A 22,274-nucleotide genomic window follows, 5' to 3' on the forward strand; every position below is an offset into this window, starting at 1 on the left:
ATTCTGTTTTGTTTAAATGGCTGATAAAATAAGCTGTGCTGAATGGAATGTATATTCCTGGTTTTGTGTCTTTTTGTAACTTAAGGTTTTGCCTAGAGGGATTCTCTATGTTTTGAATCTGATTACTCTGTAAGGTATTTACCATCCTGATTTTACAGAGGTGATTCTTTTACTTTTTTTCTTTGAGTAAAATTCTTCTTTTAAGAACCTGATTGCTTTTTCATTGTTCTTAAGATCCAAGGGTTTGGGTCTGTGTTCACCTATGTAAATTGGTGAGGATTTTTATCAAGCCTTCCCCAGGAAAGGGGGTGTAGGGTTTGAGGAGGATTTTGAGGGGAAAGACGTTTCCAAGCGGGCTCTTTCCTGGTTATGTATTTGTTAGACTCTTGGTGGTGGCAGCAATAAAGTCCAAGGGCAAAAGGTAAAATAGTTTGTACCTTGGGGAAGTTTTAACCTAAGCTGGTAAAAATAAGCTTAGGAGGTTTTCATGCAGGTCCCCACATCTGTACCCTAGAGTTCAGAGTGGGGAAGGAACCTTGACATAAGTAGAAGTAGGGAAGTTACCTTTTCTCTAAACACCGCATCGGTAAGATTACTGTTAGAATACTATGCCCAGTTCTGGCATCCATGTTTCAAGAAGGGTGTGGAAATAGTGGTGAGAGTTCAAAGGACGGCTGCAGAAGTGACCTGGAGTCTAGAAAACAAGCTTTTGAGAGTTTTAGGAGCTCAACCTATTCTGTTCATGGAAGAGAAGGTTGAGGTGATTTAATCGCTGTGCATAGGTACTTACATATGGAAAAAAGATATCTGACAGTGGGAAGCTTTTCAACTTGGCTGACAAAGACATAGCAAGATCCAGTGTCTGGAAGTTGAAGTTGGACAAATTCAGCCTTGAAATAAGATGCAATTTCCTAGCAGTGAGTGTGATTTAAAAATTAGAATAGCTTACATGGGAGATTGTGGAGTCACCATTGTTTGGAGTCTTTAAAGTGAGATTTCATATTTTTCTAATCCACGTGCTTTAATCTAGTTTCTGAGATAAATTCTATGGCCTGTGTCTGTGGGAGGTTTGGGTTAGATGATTGTGGTGGTCCCTTCTGGACTTTGAATGTGAATCTCTGAATCCCTTTGTTTATTACCTTCTTTCATGGGCCACAGGGAGAACATCAAGTTCTGCATTGCCCTCACTATGATGATAACGTTAACAGCTCTGTGTTATAACAATGGCTATAATCAGGTCTCTGGCATCAATCAGTTCATCACCAGGGGTCAGGAAGGAATTTTTTCCCAAATCCACAGTTGGCTTGATGTATTCTGTTCCCCCCTGTCATCAGAATTTGGCTACAGTTGGCGACAGAACAAAGGGCAGGGTAGACCAGTGCTACGAGGTGATACAGTGAATTCTCTTTCTCAGAAGCTTGGCTGGTGTGTCTTGCTCACATGCTCAGGGCCAAACGGATTGCTAGGTTTAGAGGTGGGAAAGAATTTTCTCTCAGGTCAGATTGACAGGGACCTTGGAGGTTTTCAGCTCCTCTGTAGCATGGTGTCTAGATTGCTTGCTAGGGTCATCTGGGCATATGTCAGCTAATCAATTCCATGACATTGCAGGTTCTTCGGGCATTGGTGGCACCTAATTTCTCCTGTTCGCTACTTGTGGCACACAATTTACTCTGCTGAGGACTGAAATGCTTTAGTCTAACCCAAGTTATTTGGCTCAGTGTAGGGGTAACTGGGTAAAATTTAGCGGTCTGTGGTATCCCCAAGGTCAGGGTAGATAATCTAATGGTCCCTTCTGGTTTTTAAATTTTATGAAACTATTAAATTTTAAATATGGGGAATCAAGGCACAACTTCTGAGTCCTAGTCCAATGCTTGAATTATAGGATTATTATTTTTCTTTGGGATGTTGGGGGAATGGCCGTATTGATGGATTTGTTATCCATTCTCTTTCAAGTTACACTGCTTGTGGTAGAACACTGCAGTGGAGTTCACTGCACAATGCAGCCTTGCCACTTGCTTCTCAGGAAAGCCCTTCTTATGAAGGGGAAAAATAGCATTGAAAATATTCTTTCCCATTAGAAAGAATGGAAAATAAATATATTTCAGAGCTCTTGTTAAGGTCTGGTAAATGTCTGTTGTTGAATCAAGAGTCAACAAAGTGTTAAGTAAATAAAAAAAAATACAGGACTCTACTGTCCCTTACATGAACTTTGAAACATGATTTCCAGTGAGTTTTGATGGGGAAAACTAATAGTTTTAGATCTACTTTAATGCAAACTGTCAGTGTCCCTGTCTTATTAATTATACCTCTTGCCGTATTTTAACATGTGTATTTTTAGTGATTTACTCGTAATTATATGTAGTAATTTGCATATCTGAAGCTAAAATAGTTATAAGGTTGTAAATATGATTAAATACTTGAACATTTTAGTTGTTTTTTTTAGGGTTCCACAAACAATCTTGACTTTGATTGTGCTTTAATGACCAGCCCTCTACCTCTCTGGCAATCTCAACACGAACCACAAACCCTTTTAATGTACTGCAGATACACTAGATATACAAAGGGTCAGAGCTGTTAGAGTACCTGAATATTGAGTTGCATGATTTTGGCTCTAGCTTATACTGGAAATACCATCAACTACCATAATGTGGTTACACATCTGTGACCACTGCCCTCATCTCAAAACAATCAGTGTCCAAAATAAGACCTTTTCTTTCAGCAATGTGGCAGCGTGATATACCTTGTCTCACCTCTGATTTCTCTTCTAGACACTTCAGAAGCAATACTGTCTCATTATATTGGAATAGCTATGAATCAGAGTCTAGTACAGTAAATCCTTATTTAACGTCATCCCGGTTAACATTGTTTCGTTGTTACGTTGCTGATCAATTAGAGAACATGCTCTTTTAAAGTTGCGTAATGCTCCTTTATAACATTGTTTGGCAACCGCCTGCTTTGTCCACTGCTTTCAGGAAGAGCAGCCTGTTGGAGCTAGCTGGTGGGGGCTTGGAACCAAGGTGGGCTGGCAGCCCCTCATTAGCTCCCCTAAGTTCCCTGTGTGGTAGCTGCCCAGCAGGCTATCAATTGCCGGGCAGTTCAGCTGTCCTTCCCCGCATTGCCGTGTGCTGCTCCCGCCCTCTGCCTTGAAGCTTCTCCCAGGAGCCTCCTGTTTGCTGTGCAGGGGAGAGGGGAGAAGAGGGGTGCTAATGTCAGGGTGTTCCCCACCCCCAGCTCCTGTCCCCTGTATCCCATCTGCAGAGAGCAGGGGGACATGACAGGGCTCAGGATGGAGGGAGCTTGCTTGCAGCAGCTGCTGTCTCAACTTGCTGATCTACTTAAAAAGGCAGTGTACTTAAAGGGGCAATGCCCATCTCTTTCTCTCACAACACGGTGTCTGTGTCTCGCGCGCGCGCTCTCTCTCTCTCTCTCTCTCTTTCTCTCTCTCACACTGACTCATTCACACACGGTGTGTGTCTCTGTCTCTCTCTGCCATGCTGTGTCTGCTCCCTCCATTGGTGCTGCCTTGCAGATTGTGAGACTACATTAACGATAATGTATTAATCCTTGAGGGCTCAGCTGAGTGCTAGTTCATCATTTAGCAGTAAAGCATTCCCTGGGAAATATCCCACCCTCTGACTCCACTGTCTCAACCAAGCTTCACAATCATCATTGCTGTGTACAGTATTAAATTGTTTGTTTAAATTTATATACACACACAAATATACACACATTTTCCCCTGGAACCTAACCCTTCCTATTTACATGAATTCTTATGGGGAAAAGTAGCATTTTTAAGGAACATAACTACAACTTTAAGTGAGGAGTTACTGTACATTGTCTGTTTTCCAAAATATATGCTGATAGGAATATTCTGTGTTTGTGATCCTCTGATGTAACTGTACCAGAGTAAATGGACCATAAGCAAGGAGATGGAGTTGGGGCTGAGGTAGATATGTAACCTTCACCATCACCTTTAGCACTTAGCACAGTGGGACCCTGATTCTAATGGGGTCCTCTCAGCATGACTGTTACTATTTGTTTTTAGTTGAATCGATATCTGGGTACAACTAGAGCTGATTAGAATGAAGTTTGTGTGGAAATGTCTTGATTTGCTAAGGTTACAGGTGTGGTAAAAAGAATATGCATAGACAGGGCTGGGGCAGGGAGTTTGGGGTGCAGGTGGGGGTATGGAGTGCTGGCTCCGGGAGGGGGTTGGGGTGTAGGCTCCTGCTGGGCTGCACTTACCATTGTCTACACCAGGGCTATCTCAGTAGAGCTGAATCAATGGTGGTGACTGGGAAATTTTAGAGGAATAAGCTTGTTGTAAACAAGAACTTAGAGCTGAACATGGGCTGTGATGTGGTTTCAGAGCATGGTTATATCATGATTTGGCCTCATCTACACTGAGACATCATTGTTATAACATGATTTCTGGAGAAGTTTTGGTAGTGTAGATTGTCCTTAAAGAAGTATTAATATTGAATGCTAATTGTGACCTGCCTATACAGGAAAGTTGTGTTTACACTGGGAATTTTTTTAAGGAGTTTCTGCATCAGCACAGCTCCACCAGTGGTAGAAATTCTGGTTTAGACAGGAAGCAGGCATTTCTCCCATTCCATACATTATGGATTCTATGGCTGCTGCCATGGGTGGGGCTTCTTCAGTGCAGGAAAAACATTCTGAAGTGGCTTTCAAGAACTGATGTGGAAAGTGGCTTTAGGTAACACACTTTGTGTTGGCAAATGTGGATGTGGCAAAACTTTTTATTAATACAATTATTGAAAACTCTTGGCTCAAACTGTTTTAATTAACCATTTAAAAAAATGCTTGTACCAGCTACTTGAAAGGACCAATTCTTGAAATCTTACCTCAAACAAACTTTTTTGATTTTTAGTAAGTTTTGTTTTATCTTTTTGTCTGATTCGGGGCAGAGTAAAAACTACATAATTTGGCCCACCTTTATCCATATTGGCTCTTAAAAACATCTAGGCAATTTCCATGTATTGTAGGGACCATAGTTAACCATCATTCACCCGGTTTCTACAGCTGTATTAGAAACATGGAGGTAACCTGCTTATGAAGAGTAGTTGGACATACCAGTCTTGACCACCTTCATGCATTCAGAAACCATAGGAATAAAGTGTAAGGTTTTAAAGTTATGAATATGTGAAGGGTGGAACATTCTTTCTATTTATTTGACTACCTAATGTGTTTGATACTGTCCTATAAATATTGGATTAAAATTGTTTATGGTCTTTTAAACAAAAAGTAATTATTCCTATTGTGTGCTTTGCAGGATATTGCGAGTTAATATTGTTTTGCTCTAAAACGTTTCCCAAAATAAAAAAAAAAATGCAATTTAATAAGCACTACTAAATGGCCTTTGATTTCTTAGTGATATTTAATATTAAAAATAGAAAATTAGGCTTGAGTAGTAAATAAGACTCCATATATTAGATGGAATAATCACTGTGAGTAGTGCCAGAATTCCTTGCTTTTCATGTTCATCAAGGCATATTCATGTGAAAAGTAAAATACATGAGTGAGATTTAAATGGGTTATAAAATCATCAGAACCCCTGATAGCTTTATTTTTTTTTGTTTCAAATATTTGAAAACTATTACATGACTTAATAAACTTTCTAGTAATATCTTTGTCTTCCTGTATATGTGTTTTTATTATGTTTGTGTAAGATTATATTTCTTAGAGAAACATATTGAAAACAAAAAGAAAAGGAGTACTTGTGGCACCTTGGAGATGAACACATTTATTTGAACATAAGCTCTCGTGAGCTACAGCTCACTTCATCGGATGCATGTAGTGGAAAATACAGTGGGGAGATTTTATATACACAGAGAACATGAAACAATGGGTGTTACCATACACGCTGTAACAAGAGAACAAGAGTGAGGTGAGCTATTACCAGCAGGTTTCAGAGGAACAGCCGTGTTAGTCTGTATTCGCAAAAAGAAAAGGAGTACTTGTGGCACCTTAGAGACTAACCAATTTATTTGAGCATGAGCTTTCGTGAGCTACAGCTCACTTCATCAGATGTTAACATAACATCTGATGAAGTGAGCTGTAGCTCACGAAAGCTCATTACCAGCAGGAGAGCTGAGGGGGGTGGGGTGGGGAGGAGGAAATCTTTTGTAGTGATAATCAAGGTGGGCCATTTCCAGCAGTTGACAGGAATGTGTGAGGAACAGTGGAGGGGGAGGGGTGGAATAAACATGGGGAAATAGTTTTACTTTGTGTAATGACACATCCAGTCCCAGTCTTTATTCAAGTCTACTCTGAAACCTGTCATATTGAAAACAAGTATCAGAAGGGTAGCTGTGTTAGGCTGTATCCACAAAACCAAGGAGGAGTCTGGGGGCACCTTTAAGACTAACAGATTTATTTGGGCATAAACTTTTGTGGGTAGAAAACCCATTTCTTCAGATTTACCCACGAAATCTTATGCCCAAATAAATCTGTTAGTCTTAAAGGTGCCACTGGACTTGTTTTTTTACATTGAAAACAAGAAGCAAATACTTTTTTTCAGGATAGCTATCATCAGTGAGCTGGGATGTGTCATTTGGGGTTTTTAGCATTGGAGTTGGTCAGTTTGAATACAGTGAAATGTTGTTAATTGGATTGACTGAAATGCTGTAATTTTTTTAATCCATTCAAGGGGAAGGACCACACAAGTATTAGAAGTAAAAATGACTAAAGTTTAGGTCAACCTCTAACTTTCATATTTATATTGTCTTATGGTATCAGGTACTTATCCAAATGTTAGCTTTTTTTTTTTTTTTAAGAAAGTGTGTTATTTACTACTTTTTAAAACTGTTTAGAAATGTTTTGATATTGTTGGAATGAGTGTTTTACAGTAATTTTCTGTATCACTGTTTTTGTCTGTGAACTTAAAAGGTTGATACTGAGGCTTGTTGTTCTACTGAATTAAAGTAGAAGTTGTTTGAAATCTGATCCAGCTGAATGATGATGAGGAATGCTGTTACACAGCATTCCTATGTCAGCTTTTCACCAAGACATCTCACATGCAGCTGCTTGGTAGAAAGCCAGCTAATAATGCAATGTTTTTATGTCATCGTGTTTTAAAGGGTTAGAGCAGGGATCTCCTAAATCTGTAAGGAATGTCACATGCCAGCTCTTTTGAGTCAGCAGCTTTCCCTGTCTGAGTTTCTTTACTGCTATGCTGCATTTTCAGTGAGCATTAATATATGAGAAGGCAGGTAGTAGAATGCAATCTGTGCATGACTGCTGACATGTTGTGCAAGAAGTGCCTACATCTCACTTTTCAGAGGAACAGCCGTGTTAGTCTGTATTCGCAAAAAGAAAAGGAGTACTTGTGGCACCTTAGAGACTAACCAATTTATTTGAGCATGAGAATAAATTGGTTAGTCTCTAAGGTGCCACAAGTACTCCTTTTCTTTTTACATCTCACTGTTATTGTATACTCAGGAATATGTTAATCCTCTTAATCAATAGATATAAAACTTTCAGAGATGGAAATTAAAAACAAGCAAACCACTAACCACTTAATTTAAGAGATCTTTCTTGTAATTGGGGAAAATAGCTTTGGGGGAAGTTTCAGATATAAACATATTTGAAATCTCTTCTTCCTATTAATTTAATAATTTTGATAAGTTTTAGGACCCTCATCCCCCAACTGATAGCAGTGTCAGATAAAACTGTTTTTTACCCTACTCCATGGACAAACTACATTAAACCTAAAGCTGTTTTTACCATAGTTTAACTGCTTCAATCCAAGCTGTGCAAATTCCCAAAAGCAAATTGTTCAAAAGTTCAAATTGAAGGAGGGCTGGCTTATCTTTTCATCCTCAAGGAAGATAAATTGAATTTCATGCAGTTTACTTTGTGACCTCTTCAAAATTCTTTCACTGTAGCTCTGTGTGGATGTTCAGGATTCTGTGATGGATTTTGTAACAGTGACATCGTGCATAATCCTAAAGTACAAAATGTATATCCTTACCTCTGTCTATTGTGCAGCAATACTGTTTGCTGTTTGGCTACTGTTTGCCATCTCTGAACTATATGGGGCCTCATAAACATTGAATAGGATGGGTGACAATGGGAGTCTGAGAAACCCTGAATGAGAGAGTCATCTGGGCAGATGAGCTATTGTCCAATATTACATTCTGGCATCTTTTGGAAAGAAATGGAGGCACTTGAATTACTCTGTCTACTCCTGATAGGGTCAGCTGGTATGTCAACAGCACCTTATTTTCAACAGCACTGAAGGTGGCAGAAAGATCTAAAGAATCATCATATGCCCGCTATCTTCATCCACCCCAGAAGGAGATCAACTAAAACAATGGATGCAGTCTCCTTGTTATACTTAAGCTTAACATTAAGCAAATTGACTGGGGTCAAGGAAAGCTGAATACTCCAGGAATTATCAAAATGTCATCTGTACAGCCTTAATTATTTTCCTTGGAAAGGAAAGGAGGGTTTGAGATGTTGACAGTAAATTAAATAATGTTTCTTGACCAAAGATTTGTTTAAAAAATGGTTAAAAGAAGTGGGCAGACAATTACAATAATGTGCCTCAGTACCTCACTGTTGGCTTTCACCATTCTAATTCACAAGTGACAGTTTGCAAATCTCTTAGTACTCCCAGAAGTTCAGTAAGCAAAATTGACAAAAACTCCAGCACAGAAGACTCTTTTTCGACCTAACTTTATCATCGTGACATACAGCTCAATCCAAATTCTAAGTGAATTTATCTGCAAAATAATGCGAAAATTCCTTAGTAAGAAATGCTAGACTTTGTTACTAGATGCAAACAATCCACATTTAACAAATTTCTGAGAACAGTTCTGTTCATTCAGATTTGTGTTTCTTCTTTGAGTGATGGTCGCTATATGGATTCCAAACATTGGTGCGCATGTGCATCATGTGCTGGAACCTGAACAATTTATAGCTGTGTCAGTTGACCCACACATACATCTTGCCATCACCCTTGTGTCTGCAGCCAAGGCTATAAGATGCCATGTGCACAGGCACCGACTTTCTAATGTGCTGGGAGGGGAGGCGGCGGCTTGATGCCCGGCTCTGCCCGAGGCTCCACCCCTTCCTCCAAGGCTCCACACACCTCTTCCCACCCCTGCTCCACCCCTGCCCCGCCTCTTCCCACCCCATTCCGCCCTCTCCCCCCAGCGTGCCTCACCTCGCTCTTTCCCACCCTCCCAAAGTCTTCTGCATGCCGCGAAACAGCTGATCATGGTGGGTGGGAGGCTCTGGGAGGGAGGGGGAGGCGCTGATCAGCAGGGCCTGCAGGCGGGCGGCAAACACTAGGGGGATGCGGGGGAGCTAATGGGAGGCTGCCCCACCATTTTTTCCCTGTGGGTGCTCCAGCACCTATGGCCATGTGGGTCAACACCAGAAGAAAACTTTGTCTCCTCCATCACATAAGATTTCAGAAACTATTTCTTGCAATTTTTGGATTGAGACTTCTGCCACTGCTCTCCCCAGCCAAGCCCAGACCCTCTGGAGCTGCCGTGGCCAGGGAGAGGCACCTCTCCCTGCTGAAGCCCCGGGCAGCCTGCATCTCAGAGCCCGCACCCCCAGCCCTGAGCACCCTCCCACAGTCCAAGCCTCTCAGCCCCATCCACAGCACACATCGCCTCCATATTGGTACACATAACAAAATTCATTCTGCACATAGGTGTAAAAAATTAGAGAGAACACTGGATAGGAAGCACTTTGTCAATAGCTGTACATTACAGAATATTATGAAGTCCTTGCCTAGTGTTCTGATAGGTCACTATCTCCTATTCTTCCCAGAGCTCTCTGAAATTAAAATTCCAAGGATATACCATTAAAACAAATCTTTCCTTCTGATGTGAAAGGTGTGCCTCAGCCTCAAAATATGAAGAAGAATACAATTTTTCATTCTTTGCCCTTCCCCTGTCTCTAGTCTCAGCCCAAAGGTGAGATGCAGAGTGCTTTTAACTGATTTTCATTCTGGTTGCTAAGTTCATCTTTACAACTTTTGCTAAATAGTATAATAATACGTTCTGTTAGTAATAGTTATAATGAAAGTAAAATACATTGATTAAAAAAATCCAGTGCAAGAAATTCAGTTGTTACTGATTAGGTTATTCTATTATCTAATTTAAAAAAGTAAAGAAGGAAAAAAACTGTAATCAAGCAGGAAGCTTCTGTCTTGACAATTTGATGCAAAGTAGGAATGCAAGAGTATGTACTACCATATTTGTAGAAACACTGAAAATCAGTTTAAATATACTTTAAAAAAACTTTTAAACTAGGGCTGTCAAGCGATTAAAAATATTAATCGTGATTAATTGCACTGTCAAACAATAATAGACGATCATGTATTTAAATATTTTTTGATGTTTTCTACATTTTCAAATATATTGATTTCAGTTATAACACAGAATACAAAGTGTACATGCTCACTTTATATTTTTGATTACAAATGTTTGCACTGTAAAAATACAAAAGAAATCGTATTTTTCAATTCACCTAATACAAGTTCTGTAGTGCAGTCTTTTTATCATGAAAGTTGAACTTACAAATGTAGAATTATGCACAAAAAATAATTGCATTGAAAAATAAAACTACTTAAAACTTTAGCGCCTACAAGTCCACTCAGTCCTACTTCAGCCAGTTGCTCAGACAAACAAGTTTGGTTACAATTTGCTGCCTGTTTCTTGTTTATAGTGTCACCTGAAAGTGAGAACAGATGTTTGCATGGCATTGTTGTAGTCGGCATCACAGGATATTTACGTGACAGATATGCTAAAGATTCATATGTCCCTTCATGCTTAAATCACCATTCTAGAGGATATGCATCCATGCTGATGACAGGTTCCACTCAATAACGATCCAGAGCAGAGTGGATCGACGCATGTTCATTTTCATCATCTGAGTCAAATGCCATCAGCAGAAGGTTGATTTTCTTTTTTTGGTGGTTTGGGTTCTGTAGTTTCTGCATCAGAGTGTTGCTCTTCTAAGACATCTGAAAGCATGCTCCACACCTCATCCCTATCAGATTTTGGAAGGCACTTCAGATTCTTAAACCTTGGGTTGAGTGCTGTATCTATCCTCAGATATCTCAGATTGGTACCTTCTTTGCATTTTGTCAAATTTGCTGTAAAAGTGTTCTTAAAACGAACATGTGCTGGGTCACATCTGAGACTGCTATAACATAAAATATATGGCAGAAAGGGAGTAACACAGAACAGGAGACATACAAGGAGTTCAGTCACAAATTTAATTAACTGATGATTTTTTTTGATGAGCATTATCAGCATGGAAGCATGTCCTCTGGAATGGTGGCTGAAGCATGAAGGGGCATATGAATGTTTAGCATATCTGGCACGTAAGTACCTTGCAACATTGGCTACAGAAGTGCCATGCGAATGCCTATTCTCACTTTCAGGTGACATTGTAAATAAGAAGCAGCCAACGGTATCTCCCGTAAATATAAACAAACTAGTTTATCTTAGTGATTGGCTGAACAAGAAGTAGGACTAAGTGGACTTTTAGTCTCTAAAGTTTTACATTGTTTTGTTTTAGAGTGCAGTTATGTAACAAAAAAAAATCTACATTTGTAAGTTACACGTCCACGATAAAGAGATTGCACTACAGTACTTGTATGAGGTGAATTGAAATACATTTTTATCATTTTTACAGTGCAAATATTTGTAATAAAAATAACGTAAAGTGAGCACTGTACACTTTGTAATAGAAATGAATATATTTGAAAATGTAGAAAAACATCCAAAAATATTTCATACATTTCAAATTGGTATTCTGTTGTTTAACAGTGTGATTAATCGCAATTAATTTTTTTAATCTCAGTTAATTGTTTTGAGTTAATCGCATGAGTTAACTGTGATTAAACGACAGCCCTAATTTAAACACATTTCATTTTGCTATTGTTAAACCTGAATGTTTATCATGTACATATCACTTCATTTTTAGAGGACTGAGCAAACCTTAACTTTTCAAATCAGCTACTAAAATAACCAATTAGTTTCAAAAGTTTTATCTCATTTTCAGTGCTTTTGAACAAAAACATGGTTTTTAGCTCTGCCTAAGATCATCCTGCTGAGAAATATGAAGATGCCTACCCCCTTTTAGAGAGCCAACAGGTCGTTTAACTGGCTGTAGATACTGAAGCATGTATTTCTAAAAAGTAGTTAGAAAAACAATGTCACAATATAGTTTTCTGTAGTACAGGGGTTGGCAACCTATGGCACGCCTGCCTAAGATGGCACGCGAGTCAATATTTAATGGCACGCTGCTGTCTGCTGGATCTGTGCAGACAGCAGCACGCCACTAAAAATCCTACCTGGCCCGGCCCGCTCTTTTCCGTCCCCTGCCCACACTCTCTCCTTGCAGGGCAGGCAAGCTTCCCCCTCCCCCAGCCTCTTCCCCCAGCGTGCTGGGTTCCTGCCCCTCCTCCGCTCCCTCCCTGCGGCCGATCAGCTGATGGCCCTTGCTAGGGCGCGGGAGAGGTAAAAGTGGAGCCACAGCGCGCTCTGTTCCGGGGACCTTGGGGAAGGGGGTGGAATCAGGGCATATCCCCTCCCGCCCTCTGCCGTGAGCCGCTCAGGGAAGGGGGCTGGGAGCACCCCCACGACCCCAGCCCACACCCCCAGCCCTCTGCCCTCACCCCTGAACCCTCCTCTCACACACACCCCAGCCCCGTGTCCTGACCCCTGCACCCCCCACAACCCCAGCCCTGACTCCAACACCCCCCACACATACCCAGCCCCCACCCCCACCCCATGCGCTGACCCCTGCACCCTCCTCATCCCCCGCCCACTCAACCCAAGCCCTGACTCCGGCACCCCCCACACATACCCAGTTCCCCCACACCCTATGCCCTGACTCTTGCACCCCCACATCCCCACTCCCACCCTGAGCACCCAACATTTAGAAAAGATGGATCATGTTGCCATATCTGACAGTGATAATGAAATTTCTAATCCCACAATAAGTAAGCATGATGTTAAACAGATACTAAGAAAGTTAAATGTGTATGGTCCTATGGGACCAAATAACTTGCACCCAGGAATTTTAAATGAATTAGCCAAGTTGTGAAGAAAAGATTAAAAATATTGAATTCTAGACACTAAAAATCATAAGGCAAATAAAAAGAACCCATCTTTTTTTAATCTCATTATTTTTAAACTAATATAATAATTTTTTCGTGCCTGACTTATGCTTTCTGAAATGCTTAGGGTTAGCAATACTGGGTTTCTTGTCAGAGAAGGAAAACTACTTTTAAAGCAACCTAAAAATAACATTTTGTTTTAAAGCCTTCCAGACTTTTCTTTGGAAATAAGACTAGAAATCTGAGTTGGTTTTTTCAATTTTAGAAAACATACAAAAATCAATACAAGAAGGGAAAAGTAGGAGAACATGAAAACGTGACTGGATATTTACCCCTGTAGCTTAGAAAAATCTGAAAAGTCTACTGTGGTTCTGTCTGGCTCCGGTAGTGGTTGACAAACTGGTAGTTGTGGTGATGGCTGTTGATAGTGTTTCTTAAAAGGCTAGCACTGAAGACAAAGGGCAGCTATAGTCTTTCTGATCAGAACCTTATATAATAATGAAAGTATGGGCTAGTAATTGCCAAAGGTAAGTATCGTTTTAGAAACAAATTAAAAGTATATTTATTTTGGGCAATTGTCTGTTAGGAGCTCCCAAGGGCTGCTGTTCCAAAGCAGGAATAAACCTCGCATCATGTTATGTCAACTGTCAAAGATCCCTCAAGGGCGCACTCACGGCCACAAATGTATATGGCATGGGAAGTCTTTCTAGGGCGCTCTGCAGCTGGAAGCAGTTTGTTTTACACCTCCCTTAATCCTGTATTTATATATGGGACAGGCATGACAGGATCCAATGACTACCTCCCCACCCCCACTACCAAGATACTAGCAGAGAAGATGGCAACATAGCAGTGTTCCCAGAGGGAGATGTAGGCAGGAACCCTTTCTCCCCCATCTACCTGTCTGGGAGGCATTGAGCACTAAGAACCCCCTTCTCCATAATATTTCATGAGGAAGCCTTAGATGCTCCAGCTTGAGTGTCTCTCAGAAGATGTGTCTTATTCCTCCTTTGGGGAAGGGGTCTCCCAGAGGTCCCTATTGTGCTAATTTAAAAAAAAATTATTATTATATGTTGATCTTGTATATTGATATTGTATAAACCAGAATAAATAGACTTTAACTATAGGCAATTATTGGTCCTGGGCCTCACTGTTCTTTGTAGTGAAGGTCCAGTATAGAGCAGCATTCAGTGAAAAACTCAGCTTGGCTGTAATTAGAAGACCTTGAAACTGACACCGTGGATTTGCAGTGGAAATTCCTCACTCATGAAAGCGTTAAGATACTTCATTTTAGTCAGACTTTTTATAAAAAGAGAGGATATTTTTTCAGTGTCTCGGATATTTTGTAGATTAGTTACTGTAAATAGGAATTGGATAATTCCACAGTCTGTAGCCAATAAAAAATTGTATTTTGCCTGCTAATAACTGATGTAAGAAATTCGGAAGAAGGTGCTGAGCTTCTCTCTGTTGCTATCCTACAGCGTTAGTGGATTTTTCAGATTAGTTTCAGAGTAACATCCGTGTTACAGAGTAACATCCTCTGAAACCTGTCATCCATGTTAGACTGTATTCGCAAAAAGAAAAGGAGTACTTGTGGCACCTTAGAGACTAACCAATTTATTTGAGCATAAGCTTTCGTGAGCTACAGCTCATTTCATCGGATGCATACTGTGGAAAGTGTAGAAGATCTTTTATACACACAAAGCATGAAAAAATACCTCCCCCCACCCCACTCTCCTGCTGGCAATGGCTTATCTAAAGTGATCACTCTCCTTAGAAGGTGTATGATAATCAAGTTGGGTCATTTCCAGCACAAATCCAGGTTTTCTCACCCCCCACCCTCCCCAACACACACACAAACCCACTCTCCTGCTGGTAATAGCTTATCTAAAGTGACCACTCTCCTTACAATGTGTATGATAATCAAGGTGGGCCATTTCCAGCACAAATCCAGGGTTTAACAAGAACGTGTGTGTGTGTGTGTGTGTGTGGGGGGGGGAGCTGTTAGGAAAAAACAAGGGGAAATAGGTTACCTTGCATAATGACTTAGCCACTCCCAGTCTCTATTCAAGCCTAAGTTAATTGTATCCAATTTGCAAATGAATTCCAATTCAACAGTTTCTCTCTGGAGTCTGGATTTGAAGTTTTTTTGTTGAAGAATTGCAACTTTCATGTCTGTAATCGCGTGACCAGAGAGATTGAAGTGTTCTCCGACTGGTTTATGAATGTTATAATTCTTGACATCTGATTTGTGTCCATTTATTCTTTTACATAGAGACTGCCCAGTTTGAGCAATGTACATGGCAGAGGGGCATTGCTGGCACATGATGGCATATATCACATTGGTGGATGTGCAGGTGAACGAGCCGCTGATAGTGTGGCTGATGTAATTAGGCCCTATGAGGGTGTCCCCTGAATAGATATGTGGGCAGAGTTGGCAACGGGCTTTGTTGCAAGGATAGGTTCCTGGGTTAGTGGTTCTGTTGTGTGGTATGTGGTTGCTGGTGAATATTTGCTTCAGGTTGGGGGGCTGTCTGTAGGCAAGGACTGGCCCAACTTGATTATCATTCACATTGTAAGGAGAGAAAAAAAAGAAAAGGAGTACTTGTGGCACCTTAGAGACTAACCAGTTTATTTGAGCATGAGCTTTCGTGAGCTGTAGCTCACGAAAGCTCATGCTCAAATAAATTGGTTAGTCTCTAAGGTGCCACAAGTACTCCTTTTCTTTTTTGCAAATACAGACTAACACGGCTGTTACTCTGAAACCTGTCATTGTAAGGAGAGTGATCACTTTAGATAAGCTATTGCCAGCAGGAGAGTGGGGTGGGGGTGGTATTTTTTCATGCTTTGTGTGTATAAAAGATCTACACTTTCCATAGTATGCATCCGATGAAGTGAGCTGTAGCTCATGAAAGCTTATGCTCAAATAAATTGGTTAGTCTCTAAGGTGCCACAAGTACTCCTTTTCTTTTTTCAGATTAGTGACATTTTTACTGTATTGAACACTTTTCCAGATAGGAAAATTATTAGTATGATACTTCATGTGGAACATACTCACTTCTAATACTGTTGCTGTAAGTGTGTTTTTAATACTGTAGTGGCAGGAAGCCTAAAGTCTTAGCAAAGCCCTTGTATACTTTTATTTCCTGGAGTCACATTCCCATTAGCTGCTATGTTTTCAGCCAGAAGGATGGATAGAAAGGGGCAGGTCTGTGTGGGTCCTCCAAAGTTGTTGTTTGCAATGCTTTATGAATTAGACTTCAGGGTTTGTTTTTAAAAGAAATCAAGTTAGCAATTTACAAAATGACTATCTGTAAAAAAGGAGAGTAGTGTATGTGAAGAGTTCTACGAAAAGCCATGTGGAGAAAACAGTAAAATAGAACAAGTAACTGAAGAACAAAATATTAATATGGTATGCCAAAGCTTGCCAGTCAACAAATGTTGCTGACTTGTAACCATTACCTGATCGAGTTTTGAATTTTCGACACAGATTAAAGTATTATACCAGCATATACTGAGAAAAACATCAGTTTAGTTTAAAAAAAGTTAAGAATCACCATCAGTCTGAGATCATTAGAGAACTAAGAAGCAGTCTTGTGTACAGTTTGTTTTTCTAATCATAAAGAGAACTGTTTGGAAAGCAAAACCTGCATTCTGTGATATGTTCCACTCATTTTAATACCAGTCTAGAGAGTTAGTAATACTGACTATTATAAATTGATGCTAACTTGTTAGAACAGCTATGTTTGGGAGTCAAGATGCTACAGTTTTGATATTATGAAGTTGGGAAACTTAAGACTGAATATTGTAAGTTTTAAAATATTTTGGAAGATTCTCTTAATTACATTGGAGCTGTAATTTTACATCAATACAGAGGTAATTTTTTGATGTCTGGGGGAAAAAGCAACAGCTCATTCTACTCAAAATATCTAATTTTCCATTATTTGAAATGAATGTGAATATTTAGGGCACATAGTTAGCAGTGTGACTATAGGATGATGCAATTTATTTTTAAGAAGAATTCCACATATATTGCTAGTCTTGTGACAAAATACTGCACTGTGCACCATTCAGATAATTTCTGTTCTGTGGAAGTATAAGATACAGCCTAAATGATTAGACACACGAAGTTTCTTTTGAGTTGCAGCACCTCTGAACTGAATATTTTTACTTTTGTAATGTACAGAACTCTTTTTATATTAATAAGTGGTTCTTTCAGATTAACTGCCTAGTAGTTTGTATGTAAAACAATTCAAGGTAGAATATGGTGCATTCTTGAATAGCAAAGTAACTTTCAAGTTGAGTGTCTGCGATGAAACAGCAGCAAATACGATAAACTCTGTTCTTCAGCTGGCACAAACTGTTGATTCCCTTCGGAACAAAAGAAAACCTAGAATTAGGTGGGCTCCTTTCTAGGTCAGGAATCTGTGCAAATTGCTAGGAAAGTGAGACAAACAGGTTTTTTTTCCCCTTTGAAATATTGTTCAAGATCTACTAAAAGGTGGTAAGTGACAAAATATTTATTAATGAGCCCATGCTGATGTTTTTAAGTGAGACTATCAATATGAAGATGAAATGAAAATATGGGATTTACATATTGGAGCTAACAAGAGAGGAGACTGATCAAACAGTAATTCGTTCTTACTGTGGTGAAAGGATTATGGGACGAGAACCCTTTGGGGCAGAATGGTTATTAACTAACTGAACCCATGAATGTAGTAGTCAAAATAAAATTCATCTAGTGAGCTTAAGAGAAAATAAAGAAAATAACCCAATAAGCAAAAGAAAGATTACATGGATAAGAAAGCTCACATAAATACTAGATTTTTCATAAAATATTTCTTTGCACAAATTGTTTCAAAATTTAAGGAATTTGTGCAGTTTATTTTAAATGTTGAACTTGTTGGTTCAAAGAATCCTAAAGAATCATCTCTTCTTCCATGAGTGAATTAGGATTTGTTTGGATAAATCATTACCTTTACCATTCCATCAGTATTATGTCTAAATTCTCTAGAGTTTGAGACAATAGACTCTTGAAAATGTATTGCAGCCAATCCTACCTTTGCATGCTATGATATGGTGGTGAATCCTTTTTTTTAAAGTAACTTAAATCTGCAATGTTCTAAATAATTAAAACAGTCCATGGCAAAACATGATGTGAAAGGTTCTCTTTGCTGTAATTGAAATATCCTTTGAGTTTTTAAAAGGCATTAAAAATAAAATGCAATTATAACTTTTTGTAGGTTGGGCTCATGTGGTTTGTGCCCTGTACATTCCCGAGGTGCAGTTTGCAAATGTTTCTACAATGGAACCTATCGTGTTGCAGTCTGTTCCTCATGATCGTTATAATAAGGTATAATTATGTGTGTGTTTATGGCTTATGTCTCTGTATGTGACTTCATTATTTTAAAAAACTGTGATCGTTAGTTTTAAGCGTGTTAAAATATAATTTTAAAGTCAAGCATATAACTGGTACTTTGCATTTTTTTAAAAAGTATAATTTAACTTGAATGTATTGCATTAAACTTTTACAATATGCTTCTTTTTCATACATAAAACAAAGCATTAATTTCTAAAAAATTTCTATTATGTAATTTTTATACAAAATTCCAAGAGTTAATAAAGCATGATTATTAAAATGTTCTTCATTGCAGTACACCACAATGTCTTATTGAAATACTTATAAATTACATGGTATGAATTATCTAGGTATCTCCTTTATTCCAAAATATTCTATTGTTAAAAAAAATTACAGTATTTTTAAATTACCGTTTTCAAAATAGATCCCTGGGGTAATAAGCATTTTGTTAAATTTTAGCTTCAATCTTTTTATTAATTATTGCTATTAACACTTATTTAGATATTGATATGACTATTCGTAAACAAGATTATTTTTTGTATGTTAAGAACATAAAGGTTATATTAATCTATTACTACTAGATCCGGCAAACTATTATTGACCTAAGTAATGCCATTAATTTCAGTGGAATCACTTGTATGTGTAAGGACTACTCAAGTAAGTAAGGGTTTATAGGATTGAGCTGTTTTTCTTTTCTAGTCTTACAACACTTAATTTTTTACTCAATGTGTTCATTTGTGAATTTCTCTCATTTTCTACTTGTATCTGTCTACTAACTTCCTACGTCTTTGTAGTTCTTATAGTTTTCCTTTATGTGCTACTGATGAGCCTTTTTTTATTATCCATATATTTGCACGCATCCCTTTTCTATTTTTTATAGGGCTGTCAAACGATTAAAAAAATTAATTGCGAGATTTAAAAAAAATCTCAATTCATTGCAGTTTTAATCTCACTGTTAAACACTAATAGAATGGAAGCATGTCCTCTGGAATGGTGGCCGAAGCATGAAGGGACATACGAATGTTTAACTTATCTGGCACGTAAATACCTTGCAACGCCAGCTACAACAGTGCCATGTAAATGCCTGTTCTCACTTTCAGCTGGCGTAAATAAAAGCGGGCAGCATTATCTCCCATAAATATAAACAAACTTGTTTGTCTTAGCGATTGGCTAAAAAAGGAGGAGGACTGAGTGGACTAGTTGCCTCTAAAGTTTTACATTGTTTTGTTTTTGAGTGCAGTTACCTAACAACAAAAAAATCTACATTTGTAAGTGGCACTTTCATCATAAAAAGAAAAGGAGTACTAGTGGCACCTTAGAGACTAACCAATTTATTTGAGCATGAGCTTTCGTGAGCTACAGCTCACTTCATGAAGTGAGCTGTAGCTCACGAAAGCTCATGCTCAAATAAATTGGTTAGTCTCTAAGGTGCCACTAGTACTCCTTTTCTTTTTGCGAATACAGACTAACACGGCTGTTCCTCTGAAACTTTCATCATAGAGATTGAACTACAGCAGTAGTTCTCAAACTTTCTAGACTACTGTACCCCTTTCAGGAGTCTGTTTGCCTTGCATACCCTAAGTTTCACCTCACTTAAAAACTACTTGCTTACAAAATCAGACATAAAAATACAAAAGTGTCACAGCACACTATTACTGAAATATTGCTTATGTTCTCATTTTGTCTGTGTGAAATTGTAGTTTGTACTGACTTTGCTGGTGGTTTTCATGTAGCCTGTTGTAAAACTAGCCAGATATCTAGATGAGTTGATGTACCTCCTGGAAGACCTCTGCGTACCCCCAGGGGTACACATCCCACTGGTTGAGAACTACAACACATGTATGAGGTGAATTGAAAAATTCTATTTCTTTTGTTTATCTTTATTACAGCACAAATATTTGTAATAAAAATAATAATATAAAGTGAGCACTGTACACTTTGTATTCTGTTGCAATTGAAAATCAGTATATTTGAAAATGTAGAAAACATTCAAAATATTTAAATGGTATTGTATTAACAGTTTTCAGAGTAACAGCCGTGTTAGTCTGTATTCGCAAAAAGAAAAGGAGTACTTGTGGCACCTTAGAGACTAACACATCTATTTGAGCATAAGCTTTTGTGAGCTGTAGCTCATGAAAACTTATGCTCAAATAAATTTGCCACATGTACTCCTTTTTTTGTATTAACAGTGCGATTAAAACTGCGATTAAGCATTAATATTTTTAATCACGTTAATTTGTTTAGAGTTAATCGCTTGAGTTTACTGCAACTAATTGACAGTTCATTTTTTTTTTATATACACTTTCTATTATGGCTATTCTAAGGGTCACAGACAGAATTTTCAGGGCTTGGAACAAGAATAGGATTTCCTAGTAATGACAATCTTGCATCATTTCTGGTTTAGATCCTTTAGAGAATTAACTCTCATTTATCTTTCCCCATCTCCACACTGTGTTTCCCTTTTTGTATTTCATATCTTTGCCGTTATTTTTTTTTTCACTCCTTCATATTTTCTGATCCCGCTCTTTTGGCTTTTCCCTGCTTTTTTTCACATTCTGCTAATCTCTACTACCTGGTATTTTTGCTGCTTTCACCTACCAGGGCTTCAGAATGGCCCAGGGACACTTAGAGCTTGTCTACACTTAAAACAGCATAGCTGTAGTGCTTCAGTATAAACATTTCCTATGCTGATGGGAGGGATTTTCCCATTGGTGTAGGTAATCCACTTTCCTAAGAGGTGGTAGCTAGGTTGACAAAAGAATTCTTCCATCGACACAGGGATTTAGGTCATCTTAACTGTGTTGCTCAGGGGTGTGGATTTTTCACACAGTAGCACAGATATGCTGTTGCACCTGTTCAGTCCTGTCTCCCCACTAACTCTGGGCCTGTGAGACATCTGCAGTTACACTGTCCCCCTTGCAATGGCAATGACTTTTTTTTTCCTTTTTCCTGCTGGTCTCTCTTTGCTTGTGAAAAGTTTTTTCTTCTTTGGGTTTGTTTCAAAGTCGTGTGTGTGTGTGTGTCTGTCACCATTTCCATTTATGTTGATTGAAATTGTGTGGATAAATCTCTGTGCGCTACTTTGAAAATTTACCCTTTAATCTCTCTCATTAATTTTCTCTGCCATTCTCTAGCAGTTTTTGTTTGCTGCTATCACTAAAATCTTTGCAAACTGCTTGCTTAAACTATTGTATTTACAATCAAACGATATTGTTCCTCCCCACTAATACCACAGTTTACATTTGGTTGGTCTGTAGCTAACTGAAAGTCCTTCACCCACTTGTCAGGCGTGAATGACATGGAAATCCCAGACCAAATACTATCTTTCTCTCTCCTAGTTTTTAGTTTGGTGCTTTTGAAGGTGAGGTTCAAACTGAAACAGGTCTATTTTCATGTTTAGGAATCTACCTAAGATTAGTCTGCTTGTTATTTAATGAAGATATGGTGGAACTTGTTTTATTGGACAGTTTGGACTTAATTTGCAGCGGCCTCCCCCTCTCCCCCCCAATCAATCATTTTGAGAATCATTTGAGATGTAACCTTTCTTGGTCTCTCAAATTATTCTTTCTTACTAGTTTGCAGTGTTGAATCTGTGCTGGTCCCAGGATATTAGAGACAAAGTGGGTGAAGTAATTTATTTTATTGGACCAACTTCTGTTGATGAAAGAGACAAGTTTTCAAGCTTATACAGTGCTCTTCTTCAGGTCTGAGAAAGATACTCAGTGTCACAGCTAAATACATGGTGGAACAGATTGTTTAGCAAAAGTATTTAACATATATTATAAGAGACTATTCAAGGTCAAA

At 38.7% G+C, this 22,274-nt stretch overlaps 1 protein-coding gene across 8 annotated transcripts in view; it reads left to right on the forward strand.

Annotated features, from left to right (window-relative positions):
* MLLT10 (MLLT10 histone lysine methyltransferase DOT1L cofactor) overlaps positions 1-22,274 on the forward strand; it is a 234,905-nt gene that overhangs the window by 49,968 nt on the left and 162,663 nt on the right. For 7 of the 8 annotated variants that reach the window (XM_048837931.2, XM_075125910.1, XM_048837934.2 and 4 more), the window contains one exon: positions 18,355-18,464. The exons of the other annotated variant lie outside the window; for it this stretch is intronic. In XM_048837931.2, coding sequence (XP_048693888.1) covers positions 18,355-18,464 — 110 coding nt within the window. The remainder of the gene's footprint in view (positions 1-18,354; positions 18,465-22,274) is intronic. 8 annotated transcript variants of the gene reach the window in all.

This window comes from Caretta caretta, chromosome 2 (assembly GCF_965140235.1).
Source record: "Caretta caretta isolate rCarCar2 chromosome 2, rCarCar1.hap1, whole genome shotgun sequence".
In the NCBI taxonomy this organism is placed as follows: domain Eukaryota; kingdom Metazoa; phylum Chordata; order Testudines; family Cheloniidae; genus Caretta; species Caretta caretta.